At 39.2% G+C, this 15,602-nt stretch overlaps 1 protein-coding gene across 1 annotated transcript in view; it reads right to left on the reverse strand.

Moving 5' to 3' along the window:
• Nucleotides 1-15,602, reverse strand: part of STX17 (syntaxin 17) — a 28,494-nt gene that overhangs the window by 12,012 nt on the left and 880 nt on the right. The window contains exons 2-3 of the mRNA XM_008642686.2: nucleotides 10,417-10,598; nucleotides 6,433-6,498 (exon numbers count right to left, since the gene is read on the reverse strand). Coding sequence (XP_008640908.2) covers nucleotides 6,433-6,498; nucleotides 10,417-10,598 — 248 coding nt within the window. The remainder of the gene's footprint in view (nucleotides 1-6,432; nucleotides 6,499-10,416; nucleotides 10,599-15,602) is intronic.

Raw genomic sequence — 15,602 nt, forward strand, 5'->3', positions numbered from 1 at the left:
CGCTACCACATCTCAACAATCTTCACGGGCCCCGCCTTGGGTGCCACTAATTATTTGTGCCAGTTTGGACAAATTTGGAGGAAAATATCCTCTGATAGAAGGCAGGTTACAACCATCCCTCCCCCACCAGGTTCGGGAAAAAAAAGTTTTCCTCTGAGGAAAGTGAAAGAGATAAAACCTATTTATTTAACAAACACACAGGAAAAGGATAATAATGCTGAATAATAAAACCTTTTGCTGTGGAGAGGAACTTGGGAAAATTTCAGAGTCCTTCTGTAGGTGTGGTCTCTCTCCTCCTCCTTGGAGCTGGGTCAGTGTAGGCCCACCTCCGGGGCCTCGGTGGAAAATTCTCCCGATGTGTTCTGATGTTGAAACAGTCCAGAAGAGAAGAAGGGAAAAAAACCCAAAATCCCAGGAAAACAAAGTTCAACTCTCCATCTCCCTCTGGAGAAAAGGAGCTGAAAGCTGGCTGAAAAGCAAGCTGGGTGCTTCCTCTGCTCTTGCTGCTGCAGAAGCAGAGGAGTCTGTATCTATCTCTGTGTCCTTGAACAACTGCTTTGAAAAGTTTGCTTGTTTTTTTTTCCTCTTCCCCCCTCTCAGGCTCAGTTCAAAGGCACAGAAAGGCACAAAATCAATTTCTGGGCATAGAGCAGCGATAAGAGATACACATCATAAAGTCACCCCAAGACATTCTCATAACAGAACAAGAGAATGGATTGACACCAACGAGTGGTTAGAAACAGAAAGGTTTTCTTCCAGAATACAAACCAGGTACAGGTAATGCCTTAGAAAGGCAAAACTGCCTATCTGGAAAAGCAAGAACTAGATGGAACTAATTTTATTTATATACACTAGTGGGATTAATTGCTTTTAATATTTCTGAAAAAAATAGTAGAAAATACAATTACAGAAGAAGGAAGGAAATTATTCAACAACATGTTGAAGTAACATTGCACAAGCTTCCAAAGAAAGAACTATTGATTCATTAAAATCATGTGTCAAATTACTTAAATTAGATTAGATTATGTTATATGCTTAAATTAAGAGTACTATTAGCCAAATTAGGCTGCATTATTCAAGACTAACCTCAGGTAAAACCACTGATTGACCATTTAAAAAAAGGGAGATGAAAAAACGAAAAACTTTGGAAAACACTGAGTTGAATTAGAAACATGGTAGCCAGTAACTTTCCTCATACATTTCTCATCTCAGCCTACCTCGCTCTTCCTGGTATCTTCCCCCCATGGTCTGCCCCTAAGTACTGAAAAAAGGAGAATGTCATAGTGCACCATGTGCCAAAATTCTTGGTTTATAGAATCTTGGAATTTCATTTAAGAAACAAAATGGGACTATCTAGACATAACACTTAATTATCTGATTTCTGAGAACTAAATGCAGGGAACCAAGGTTCATCCTGCTGTTTTATTTCAGGAAACAAAATTATTATTATCCTGTATTTGGCCACAATAGAGACAAGAAACCAATAAAAGACGCATCAAACAAAACTTGTGAAACAGTGACAACAGAGTTTGCAATGAGAGAATAATGATTCCACAGCAGCTTCTTGTAAAGGAAAAGGAGAATTTCACAGTTGAAATTGAGTTAAAACATAGCTCTGCTTGGGATCAGTACCACTGCAGCTGCTGCCAGGGCAAATTACAAGTCCTGTGCAGGGACCAACACAACACAACTGGCTGATGGAAGTTTGCACAGATCCTGAACAGAAGCTTCAAGAAGTATGAACTGCTCACCCTAAGAAATGTCTAAACCAGCTCCTCACTTCCACTGTTCATGATTACCCTGCTGATCAAAGAGAGATATTTCTGAGCAAGAAGATGGAGGAATTGGATGATGATATTAACGTATTTAGTGAAATTTAATTTTAGTAGCTCTTCCTTTTTGGTTTTGAAGAGAGGACTCTTGTTCCACGTACTGTCAATTAAACAGAAGGTGAATGGATTCAGCCTAGCAAGAAAGTTCAGCCCTGCTGCGAGGAGAGACATCCCAGGAGCTCACCAGGGTGTAACATTATAAATGTTATGGATATGCAAATGACTGTGACTTCTTTTCATAATAATTTTAATGCCACAGTTTAATTTCTAGGTAGAGCATAAAAGTGTATTGCTCTCATCCCAACTGTATGCACTTTTAAAACCAAGCTTATTTAGCGAGGAAGGTAATACAAAATTCTCTTTTCATTTGTGGGAACCCCTGAGTTTTGAACTCTCCAAATTCAACCCAAAAGACATGGAATTTCTCTTTATAATAATTGCAATTTTGGTCCATTGACTTCCAAAACCAAACAACAATCTTTGTTTCAAATGGCTTTCTCACAAAAACTGTAGGAAAATAAAACTGGTGAAAACCTTGGGAAGTTATCCCTTCAATGCATGATCTGCTGTCCCTATATTATTTCTTCATGAAGAGCTACAACGTCCTACATGCCATACTGCCAGAATTCATTATTCTCTAGCACTTCCTTATGTCTAGCAGAAATCTCCCTGGCCTCAGTTTAAACCAAGTATTTCTAATCCTCTCTGTTCAAAACAGGAAAAAACAAGCCCTATCCTCCTTGCAGCCATTCTCTCCCTGTTTGCAGACAGACAGCACAATGCTGTCAGGTGTTCTTTGGGCAAAATAACTAATTTGTTGATCTTTACAAGAAGTCTTGTTTTCTCAGTTTCTGACTGCATTCACTGGTCTCTCCCTATTCACTTCATGCCTTCCGTAGAAGCGTGGTGCCCAAACTGGACTGACTATTCTGCCTGGGATCCTACTACTGCTGATCAAAGAGATTGCAGGAGAAACCACACTGACTGCTCTCCCATTTATATATCCTAAGTTATTTGGCTTTTTTTGATCACTACCACACAGTCAGTTCACTTCTACTCTGTGTCCCTCAAGTCTTACAAAATTCTCGGCCTAGGTCAAAGGAACTCTGAGTTTAAGGATCTCTCTACCCTGCAGATGGCCACAGTAATGAGCTGATAACAGAAACAATCTCCTGCAGAAATAAAGTTCTCTGCACTACTCCTCATGCCCTCACAGCATATCTACACCGTATGCCAGAGGTACCTAACCTGAAGATCATTTTAGAGATGTCACAGAAGACCTGAGCCATACAACTGAACTTTGAAGATTTATGCAAAAAAAGAGCTGATCAGAAACAATCTTTTACTTGTAAACCATTTTCAGCTGAACTAGAAACCATAAAAGTGAAAAAAAAAAAAAAGAAACAGATTAACATTTTTCAAGCAGCTTTCCATGTTAGAGCAATACAGTGGAGAGACCATACCTGCCTAAACGTGTTTTGCACAACAGAGTCTCTTTTCATGGGCTGAATACACACTAAAGCCAGTGTCTCAGTTTTGGAGTCAAAACGTCAGGAAGAAACACTCCGGAGTGTCTCCTCTGCAGGGGAAAGGAGTAAGACCCACCAGTAAGACAAGTGGGTCACAGCAAGGGAGAGTGGAAAAAACCAAACTGTTTATTAACACCCAAACAAAACAGGGTAGAACAGGATTAAAAAAACCCCCTCAAAATACAACAAATTCCTGGAGAGGGAACAGACACCTGGGCTTGGACCAGCCAGGGCCACCTCGCGGGCTCGCCCCCGCAGGCTCCCTGGACCAGCGAAGAGGGAAGGGAGGCACTGAGGCAAGGGGAAGGGAAGGGAAGGGAAAAAAGAACGAGAAAACCCAACAGAGCCTTTTCCCAGCTAGCTGGAACACAAAGGAACCCCAAAAAGCAGCACAGCGCTCCCGGCGCACTCCCTCCCGCGCCCTGCCCAGGCCCTGGAGCCCTTGGGCTGAGCCGTTCAGCCGCCCTGCACTTGGGTCCCGCGGCTCTGGCCCCGCCCCCGGGCCCATCCTAAAGGCACAGCGTCCTTGGGCATTGAGCGGACGGGTAAGGAGTAAAGCAGCTTCACAACATCACCCCAGGACAGCCAGACTGTTCATCCACTGCATTTTTCCTTTTTTTTTTTTTTTTTTTGGTTTAATGTCTTATTTCCTCTCTAGTAATTGCAGCATTTCCTTTCCTCTCACCACAGGAATGATCAGGGCAGTCCTTAGATGTTACAACAAAATACTGCCATTTCATTGAAATTAGCTTAAACCTTGCAATAATTAACTAATTGTGTGGTACAGTCAGCATGTATGTGGGCAAAGCCTAGAAAACTGCAAATTCATTCAGGCCCTAACATTTTAAGAAGTCCATGGACTGTCCCTAAAAATGAAAATATACAAGAGCACATTCAGAAAAACTAATACATGATATACAAGAGTTATTTTCTCAGTATTTTTGAAGGTGTCTCTTCACACTCTGTGCATAGATTTATCTGTTTTCTTCACTTTACTTTATAGAAGTTTTTAAAGTGGCACCCAGTCACCCGAAAGCAGAGCAACACATGTACGCTCATCTATACTTCTATTATAATTTTGACCATCATCAAAAGTACAACAGAAGTAATTATTCTGGGTAAACTGAAAATTCAGAAAAATGGCTAATTATGTGCACATGGATTAAATGTAGAATGGCTGTGCATATATTTGTCTAAAACCTGTGGCGGATGCCTTGGGTCAATATTGACTTAGGGATTCCTAATGTATTTTTACAACATCTAATTTTGAGAGCAAAGTGTGTGCTTGCAGAGAACATTTGGTATCACAATAATTAATCTGATTTCTTCGCAAACAAACAGATCACAAGTCCATTGGTAAACATTTAAACAGCTTACAGCAAACACATTCTACATGTCATATAATTTATTATCAAGTACTCCAGACTTCTAACTATTTAATTAAAACAAAGAGCCAGTCTGCTCTTCTTTCATGCACCCAGATACTTTTTCTGCTCTCTGGGTATCAGAATGTGAACCACTTTAATGCATCTAGATCTGTACCCAGAGCTAGAAGCAATAAGCATTAAATAAAATGTAAGAAAATTTATTTTGACAGAGAGTGAAAACAGCAATCTTTAGATTCCAGACAAATATAAATGTTTCTAGAGACATATAAACAGTTTTCTTATTAAAGCACTTAAAATATCTAAAAAGAACATCTTCAACTTTTTTTTCTCTAATTATTGATAGATTTTTGTCTTGCTAAAGAAATTATACTGATAATTTAAAGTTACAAGAGAAGCTTTTCCCACAACTCAGATGTGAAAACAGATTAGAGAACAGACATAAGAAAACACAGGCTTACTACACCATACCTGTTAAAAGGCCATTGTTTTAATAGAATTTCCACCTTAGGAAGACTCTTTGAATATGAAGAATAAACTTGTATTCAAATTTCAAAAGTACTTGGTGGAAAATCAAAATAAACACTCAAATCTCCAATTAGCAGAAAAATCAACAGGATTTCACATGTAACTTCATATCATCTACACTAAATAGAAAGCTCATTAACACCTTCCATTCCTCAAAAAAGATACATATCTCCAGCTCTCCCTACCATCTAATTCCATTGTTCAATCAGGATTAAGTTCTTCTTTCTGAGGCGAGCCGCTTTTGTGTTTTTGTCATTTTTAGTCTGGTCTAATTTCCCACAAGTGTCAGTAAGACACTGAAACAAAGATGGGAATTTACAGCATTAGAACTGCTGCGAGATGCATTGGTTTAGGACTGTGACACCTGTGCAGGCAAATCCTGGTTGTCTACATGCAGTGTAGGTCACTTACAGTAGCAAAGACAGGTCCCACCTCTGAACAACATTTATGAAACGAACACAAGATGCCTCTCCTGGCGAACACACGTCTGTCCCCAGAATACTGGCAGTGCAGCTGTTCCAGCCACTAGATGCTGTACCTGCCTCAGCAAACTTAGTGCTGCAGATCTGGTCACTGTGTTCTTCTGTACTGATAATGTTCTTTGGCTGTGTGCGATTTAGCTGATGTCTGGCTGAGCTTCTTGCATCATTTTCATCAAGACATAGGTATTTTTAGAAACAGTGTAAGATTCCCAGTGTGCTGAGTTATGGATGACTATGCATGAAGTCACTGAGATGATGCCCGTGTTGACAAATGTGCCGGTATTTCCTCCCTTGACAATATCGTGCACGTAACAACAGATGTGATCACCAAACTAGTAGTCCAGATGTTCTCTATGTCTGAAATCATGCTTTAAAATTAGCAGTATCCCTTATTGCAATAGCTGTCTTCTAATTTAACAATGTAAGAGGATAGTTTGCAAAAGATCACAGTCTCCAAACTTTTGCTTCTTCAAGAACATGGAAACATTTCTGACTGTATTTGCCTCATAGGACACAATCAGGAAATTCCTACCTTTCAGATGAAGTAAAGCAAAACTGTGTGCTTGTCAAACCCACCTGTCAAATATATGTCTCTCTGAAGGTCCATCCCTGAGGTAACCAGAACTACGTATGTAATTTAACCCCATCAGTAGCACAGCCATTTTCATATCCTTACCTGAACTGTTCGGCCTGCATTGATGTGCTCTTCGTGCAATCTGTCCCAGAGCCTGCATCTCTGATACTAAAACAGAGGAAAATGACTCCTTAGAATTGCTATTTTTACCAACTGGCTATGCAGAAAAAAAGCCACCTTTGGTAAATGATCACTAGTTTTCCAAAACTGACAGTAAAGAAGTCCAGTCATAAACAATTCCACTGCAAAATTAGAGAGGTAAATAGCAATGTATTTTGTGAAAAAATTTGTACAGTATATTTTACTGAAGTACAGACAACCAGGGTTTCAGCATCAGTTTTTAACATCCAAGTGATATTGCATCCTGACACTGCTGTGGCATAATTCACTTGGCAGTAGAACAAGTGGCAGAAGAAGGAGAAAAGAATGGAATTGTGAATAAGCAGTACTGGTCATATAGGACAATGAGGTATCTGGTACTATTGACACAGAAAATGGCATTCATTACACAATGCTACTGTCTACATTTACACTCAACATTTCTACATAGCTACAAACACAGCTACAAGAGCCAACAGGCCAGATCTGGCACCTTCATGAGGCCCCACTAACTTCAGTGGGCAACTATTCATACAGTACTGCCCACAGACCAGACTATTACATTAGCAGAGAGCAAGTTTGGCAAAAGAACTGCCTATTATCACATATCAACCTTTTCATCATTAAAATAAATCGGTCTCTCCTATAGGCAGTTGACACAAATAATGTAGAGACTTTAGCATAAAAAGGATAGTAAAATAATAGAAGTAGAAGCAGTGATTCCTGGAATGTGTGCTATCAAAGAATGCATTTACAATATTAGACAATACTAGAATATTTTTTTAATTGTTTAGATAACAAGGTAAAATATTTACCATGATTTGTAAGGTATTTTAATGTAAAGTTTAATTCCTCAATTTCTTAATATGCTTTGCTACCAATAAAAACCTTTCTTCACAGCCTCTATCTTTCCATAATTATTTTCATAATTTTAGATGCCACAGCAATAAAGATCACAAGTTACTCAGCTTCCTAAAATACAATGAGAAATCTGAAGTTACTGCTTATTTTCAGAGCAAAAAGTTCTTTCATGTTAGGACTTTGTAGTTCTATAGAAGATAAGAGGTTTAGTGTTCAACAAAGTTAGATTAACATCATTCCTCTATAAACAGAATAACAACAACCTCTGAATAAATTGCTATGCCATTAAAATTGCTGCCAATGTTCTTTAAAAAAAAAAAGGTCAAGAAGTCCTGTATCAACAGTAGATCTTCCAATTTAGTCATCCCTGAAAGAGTACTGAAAAAGGAATTTCTCAGGGGTTTAGGGAAAAACCACCTATTTAATTTCAACTGACTGTAATACACTGTCCAAATAACTAATGATAAAAAATCCTGTGACAAAAAATTTCTCAGGAAACTTTGACTGCTCTTCATAATTTCTACTAGAAATGCTCAGCACATTCATCAGCTTTATATATTTAGAGGTTTTATTACTTTGCTTCAAAATTCCAAATATGCTAGTGACGAGCCCAAAGAATCCAATGACTTAGCACACCCAGAGCAATGACACGTGGTCAGAGAATTCCTCCTTGTTGACTTCTCTTTGTCATGCATACACAAAGTAGGCCACTCTCCTGGACAATGTTCACCCTGGGGGCCTCAAGGATAGGAAAGCTTGAGAAGAGATAGTATTGACATTATTTATTGTGGAAGCTGGGGCTGTTCAGCCTGGAGAAGAGGAGGTTGCACTGACACGTCATTGCAACCTTCCAGTATCTGAAGGGGGCCTACCAGGAAAACAGAGAGGGACTCTTCATCAGGATTTGTAGTGATAGGACAAGGAGCAAGGGGTACAAATTGAAAGAGGGGAAATTTAGGTTACAGATTAGGAAGAAATTCTTTATTGTGAGGGTGGTGAGACACTGGAACAGGTTGCCCAGGGAGGCAGTGGATGCCCCATCCCTGGCAGTATTCAAAGCCAGTTTGGATAAGGCCTTGAGCCTGCTGGAAGGCGCTCCTGCCCATGGGAGGGGGTTTGGGACTAGATGATCTCTAAGGTTCATTCCAACCCCTTAACATTCTATGAACAAATACATGTAAAATTAAGGCAGGTCCATGAAGTAAAAACATCTATGGAATCCTAACCTGTTATATCAGGTCCACAGGAGAGCCACAAAAATGGTCCAAGGGCTCAACAGCTCTCCTGTGAAGAAAGGCTGAGAAAGTTGGGATTGTTGAGCTTGGAGAAGAGTAGGCTCTTGAGAGACCCTACTGCAGCCTTTCCATAAATAAAGAGGGCTTAAGAGAAAGACGAAGACTTTTTACTAAAGCCTGCAGTGGCAGCATAAGGGGCAATGCTTTTAAACATTTAGAGGAGAAGTTGAGATTGGTCGTAAGAAATTTTTTTTATAATGAGGGTGGTGTGGCACTAGAACAGGCTGTCCAGAGAAGTTCTGGATGCCCCAGCCCGGGAAGTGTTCAAGCCTAGGTTGGGTGGGGCTTTGAGCAACCTGATGTAATGGAATGTGTTCCCACCCCATGGCAGGCGGGTTGGACTAGATGATCTTTAAAGCTTCTCTTCCAACCCAAATCACTCTATAGTTCCATATTTCTGTGGTATTAAATCATAATTGTGCTATAGCCAGATAGTTTGTAGTCCACAACAGAAATATAAAACATTAGGTTACCTTAAACACTCAATCTTTTTTGCTCCGAGTCCATTCTCTAGAGAGCTCTCTTTAGAAAGAAACTTTGATACTTTTGCTTTGGATCCCTTCCATCTCTCCTTGAAAGCAGCCAGTGGACATGAAGAGAACTCAAGAGTTTGTCATAATACCTCCTGCTAAAAGCTCTTCAATAAATGTCTTATTCAAACATCTACACTCAGATAAGACTGCAGTAAGACCCAGATACCTTCATTTCTCGTTTTGTGTCACCTTTATGGATCTTCCCACCACAACAATGGTCCCCAGCCAAAGGCAAAAAGTGTTTCACACAACATCCTTTGGCACTTTGAAAGGATTGTTGCATATCACCAACAAAGCTTAGGGCAGTAAGCCAAACAAAATCTCCACCTTCCTGTACTACCAAGTCAATTGCTGTTATCTAATAGAGACTTACAGACAGCTGTAACTCTTTTGGATACACATGCATTTTATTCCCTCTTGGAGTGAAAGGCCATCCAATCCATGGAATGTGCTTTAGAAAACAAGAATTTTCATGGGGAAAACATGGAAAGAAAGAAAAAGCACAGAGAACTCATTTCCTAAGGATATAGCTTTTAAGTTTTCCAAAACTGTCATACAGAAAGTTGGACTCTCAAACAGTTGAGAAGCAATGATGATGAATTGATGGTAGCCACTTCCTCTGAAAAGGTGTATTCAAGGTCAAATTTCATTATATATTGATTTTATAGTTTCTTCAAACAGTGATTTAGGAGATTAATTGTTTGGACTATCTCTGGAACCTAAGGTTTAAATCAATATTCATGAAATGAGGTTAGAGATATTGGCTTCATCATAAGTAAATAATGTTGCTCCTCTAAGCAATTGGACATAATTAGTGATTTTTGTTTAAAAGTAGCCTGTAAAATAAACAGGATCAGATTCTATAAAATTATCCTTTTACCTCTAGGGATGTTTGGCTTACATGGCTGAAAGTTAATTTTAGAGAAAATATTTAAGAGAAAATCATGACAGCTCACAAAAGTACTGTAACACATTCATTATAGCTAAAATGCATGTAAAAGATACAAAATGCAAATTATCATGCAAGTATTTCAACCAAACTATTGCTAACAATGTTTACTACAAATGTAAAGGCCGTTGTGCACACAATTACACGACAATATAGAACATTCGTCTTTAGCCAAATTTGAATTAAAGCACTTTGTCATCAACTTCTCATCAAAAACTCTACATAATCTTTCAGTGTGACTGCTTCTATAGTGTAAAAAGAACTACATTAGTAAAAAGTGAACACTAACCTTCTCAATATTTATTTGGTGTTTTCTTAACCTTTCCAAATCTGTTGGAATTGCCACTTTAATGAATTTCTGAATTGCAGGTTCAATTCGGCGGATTTTAACTTTTTCTTCATCTTCAGACATCCTAAAAGCAGCTTTCAAGTCAACAGTTGCCCAATATACCTTCACCAAGGTAAAAACCCCTAAAAACAAAGGAAAATTCAACAAGAAGGAGTAAACTTGAATCACTTTTTAAAGAAATCAAAATAAAATAAATCAGTCTTTCTAATGATCACACATCCCCCAAAACCACAATTAAGCAGTATTAATACTTAATATCTGGATATTTGCATTTAATTGTATTATCTCTATTTATTTGCAGGCTTTGGGGATCATTTTTCATAAAACTTAACACTAACAAGAAAAAAACCAGCAAAGTAATTAAGGCAGAGGCAAACATGCTTTGCAGCATAATGATACATGAAAAGATTTGAAAAAAACTTCCAATTAGATGCTTCGATTGATCAGAGTTCATGTTTTGCCAATTCACATTCAGAATCATCTTAAAAATTGTAAATCATGTCCTGAAAAGACACCAGAATAAAATTAATTTTGGAATTCCATTTCCTGGAAGTGTTAAGAGTTCCTGAATCAAGATTTGCACTCCAAATTGTGTATGCCCCCTACTGAAAATGACTAAGGCATCACCTAGCAAGGGGTATAAAAAGGCTGCTGAAGTATTTGCAGGACCAGTGGGTACATAAAGAGCCTGAATTCTGTTCCCTGCATAGCATAAAACATAATTTTTGAGTTTCACTTCTCTAAAAGAGAGATGTGTAGTATTGTATGTAATAGCATTTATCTACAGAGCATAGGAGTAACCTAAATAAATTCCATTATGCTGAATGCACACAAGGGGAAAGAAGACATCTATGAGAAAGTTTTGTCACAAGTGTCAGTAAAAAGATATTTGCTAACTTGGTTATATGGAAGTACCTGAACTACATCAGCAACTGTATCAGCAAGCTTTCCCTGATTTTCCTCTCTCAGTAACTACACTGATTTAAAGTAATTAACCCAGCATAATCCTCCTGGTACAGGTGAGGCACAGCAGAATGTAACAGCTTAAAAAACATTCCTGTTTTTCCCACAGTCACACATATTATCAACAGTGAAACTAGACATTACTTTTCTCACATCTACCTATGGTGTGAAAATGCAGAGGGAGGGTGTTGATGTTTTTCTGAGACCTGTGATTCCTGCAGGCAGAGAGAACATGAGGGCAGACACCAGTTGATGGCACTGGGTCTTTGAACGGCTCAGTGTTCAGCCCCAGGCCTCTCATGCAGGCTGCAGAGAGCACACATACAAACCTGCTCCAAACTCAAAGGAGTCAAGTGTGGAAGCATCTTCCAGCAAGAAAGGGAGAGCACTTCTGGTATAGGGAGGAAGACAGTTGCAAATAAAACAATGCTGCATTTTTCGGAAGAACGGAATGCTAACAGAAGACTCTCCTCCTGTATCTATCCCACCCAACAAAGAAACTGAAAACTATGGAAAACTGAATGTTTACTCAGAGTAGATCAAGTTAGGGGAAGTCAATCTTTAATGTTTCAATGACACATCTTTTTTTTTTCCAGAACCTCAGAAGGAAATTATTTCATCAACTGACTTTGCAGTCTTTGCTAAATTATCCCCACTCCAAATTATAACATACTACCAAGCAGTCTTACAAATCCCCTCCTAACCTAAGGCATTTAATATTAACAGTCCTTCAAACAAACCTTCAAATAAACATGCAGTGGGAAGGTGACTTCACGTTTTTCAGGTTGCAAAAAGAACTTTAATCCTTTTATACTGATTTACTCTTTTGATCATTCTAAAAACAGCAGTTTAAATGCAAGATGGTAAAAAATACATTCTATTATACCTTGGTCACTACAGTCCATAACTTTGGAAAGAGGCACTCATATATCACAGCTGACCTCTATTCAGAGTCTAGAACTGATTTTTTTTTAATAATGTCCAGAAGATAAAAAGCATCATACTCCAAACTGCAGTACTTCCTCTTCAAATACACATTTAATTTTGTGACAGATTATACACTAATCCATGAGTTTATGAGCTAGAAGTAATTAAAAATTGGTTCTTTAAAGATGTTTAAAGCCATGTCATGCTTTTCTTTCATACTGAATCATCTTGAAGAAGCGATGACACAAATTCTTCAAACATATAACACAACATGAACTCACAGAAACACACAGCCCATTCTGTCTTAGAAGAAATGCAGCAGAGACTAAGCTAAATTCACCATAACTTTGTCCTTAACCTTTCATGACATCTAGAGATTGATGAGAGCCAAAACCGACAGTTTAGATGATTTACAATCTGGAGCACTGTGAAAAGAGTTAATGTAAACAATGGTCATGTGCCTTGGGTAGATTATCTGAATTTTGAATATTTGGCTGCATGCAGGGCTCTGGGTAGTCATTTTCTTCTCGTTAAGAATTCTCAGACAGTAAAGGAACTTCCATGACAGTGTCTACCAATTTCTTAAAGACACTGCTGCCTAAAATTCACTGTGCAGCAAGTTTGAAAAACTAAGAAAGAAATATAAGAACTCTACATTCTCATCAGGTCTCCTGCTTAATTTTCTCTCAAATAGTATAGTAGCTTCTGCAACAAAAATTCTAAGACATAAATTATCAATGCAGTGTCTTACTTTTTTTTAAGTTCATATAATATTAACATTAAATAAAATAAATTAACATTATGCGTTTCTGCTTGTAGCCAATGCAATTTCAAGGAAACCTTGCATACTTTATTTGACTTGTGTTCTCCTAAGCATAATTTAAACAGTTAATTTCTGAAGTAAGAATGCCTGTTCTTTCAGTAATCACAAAGTAACAGGACAGTTTAGGATGGCAGGATTTTCATGTGCCATCCAGTACAAGCTGAATTAGATGTCATTGCATGGGCCCTTGTCCAGTCAAGTTCTAACACCTCCATGGATGGACACTCCTCACACTCACTAGACCCCTCCTTCAGTGTTTGACTATTGTACAGGTTAAAAACAAACAAAACAAAGACCTTCCTTGTAGCCAAACCAGCTTGTGTCTACTGCTCCTCATCCCACTGTCATGCACCTCCAAGAGCAGCCTAGCTCTACAGCTTCTACCCACAACACTAAGATCTCCCCTTCCTTCACCTTCTCTTAAGGCTGAACAAACCCACCCGTTTCTCCTTGAGTATCACGTGCTCCAGCCCTCTAACCAGCATGTGGTCCACCACAACACACGGATCCTTTTCTGTAAGGCTGCTCTCCATCAAGTCTTCCCAACCTGTTCTAGGTGCAGGGCTTTCTTACTGCCTCTGCTGGAACTTCTGAGGTTTCTATCAGCCCATTTCTCCATCCCCTCAAGATCCCTCTGAGCAGCAGCCCTGTCTGGCCTACAAACCACTCTCCTCAGGCAAGTGAAAACACCGCACTCAACTTCAGCTTCTTAGGAAGGTGATTTTACCTCTGTCCTTGGATCTGAATATCAGTAACTAAAATAACACTAATCCACAAGTGATCAAGACTGAGATGCAGAATAACTTCCAGTCAACTATGTCAATAAAAAAGACATATCCAAAGCATGCTGTAGCAGCACAAGTCACGTAGTTGCAGTCAACCAGAGGTAAAACTCTTCCCATGTAGGGTAACATACTTGTTATTATGAATTTCAGAAAATGATGCTTACACGCCTCAAATGTTAACATTCATGAACTTTTGTTAAACTGCCTGCTGCTCTCGGTTCAAATGCAGTACAACAACGCACAACAAACCTCAGGAGTTCTGCTTGCCCAGGGAAACACAGTGTAATTCATCGATTTGATTTTAATTCACTCACAACACTTTAGACAACCACTGCCACTAGAAAAAGTACTTCCAGCATAAATGCCTTGTTGATAAGGATTGAAAGGTTAAAAAGCTTTTCCCTGTAAATAAAATTAATTAGAATATAAGGACATACAACAGCCTTCTCCCTAAGGTGACCAGAAACATTTCCTAGGGTGGTACTGGCCCCAAAATTGCAGTGACACCATATACACTATTGCTCACTTGGCTGAGGCCTGTAGTTAGTGAGGAAGACGCTCCTGTGGTAGGCTACAGCCAAACTGCACTTTGGGACTAAATTACATCTTTTTCCTTCTGTCTGTAAAATAAATCAAAAGAAAATAGCTTTGTTAGGCTGAAATAAGGCATAGTCACCAGCCCCAGTGTGTTTACAAAGTAACATGAAACTGCTTAGTGGGATAAGCAACCACACATTTGGGATCTCCCACAGAATACCCAGAATCAGGAGCTGTACGTGTCAGGCTGTGGTTCTCAGCAGATCTGTGCTCTTGTGGATCACGTGGCAAGACAGACTTGTTCCAGGCAAGGCAAGGGCACATGAGTGCATTTTGAGAGATCAGAGCAGACAACAGGCATTTTGTCCTGGATTTATATGTTTAAGCCAGCTGCAGAAGGGCAGAAAATACCTAATGACTAACACGTGAACACCTTCTGCACACAGCTGAACCGGTGGAGCAAGTCAGCAGTGGGCTGACACCTGCCATAAGAGGCCACAGCAGTTCAACCTGCAATCAGAGCCCTAATACTGAATTCTCAGTATCAATAGAACTACGCCTCCGGTCTCACCCCAGAACCACACAATCAATTAGGTAGGAAAAGACTCTTGAGATCATCAGGTCCAACCTATCAACACCACCCTGTCAACTAGACCATGGCACTAAGTGCCATGGCCAGTCTTTCCTCAAACACCTCCAGGGACAGTGACTCCACCACCTTCCTGCCCAGCCCATTCCAATGTCCAATCAGCCTTTTGTGAAGAAATTCTTCCTGATGTCCAACCTAAACCTCCTCTGGTGCAGCTTAAGACCAACAGGTTCCGGAGGCCTACCCTGCCTGTACCATGCCCTGGAAAGACAAGGCGAGTGTGAACAGAGCAGAAGCATAAAAAATAAAAACAGACTTTAAGTCTTACATAAAGGCTTCAAGCAGACTAAACTAGTTCTTTTTTCCTGATAGACTATTTTAAAAGCTTGAGCAATACCAGGCTAAACAATTTGTCACGCTGCATAGAATGAATAAATAAATAAATAAATACAGACAATCCACGCTGGTGTGACAAGTTTTGTCCCGGATCAGCTCCCCACGA

The sequence above is a fragment of the Corvus brachyrhynchos genome, unplaced genomic scaffold (genome assembly GCF_000691975.1).
Source record: "Corvus brachyrhynchos isolate BGI_N302 unplaced genomic scaffold, ASM69197v1 scaffold409, whole genome shotgun sequence".
Lineage (NCBI taxonomy): Eukaryota > Metazoa > Chordata > Aves > Passeriformes > Corvidae > Corvus > Corvus brachyrhynchos.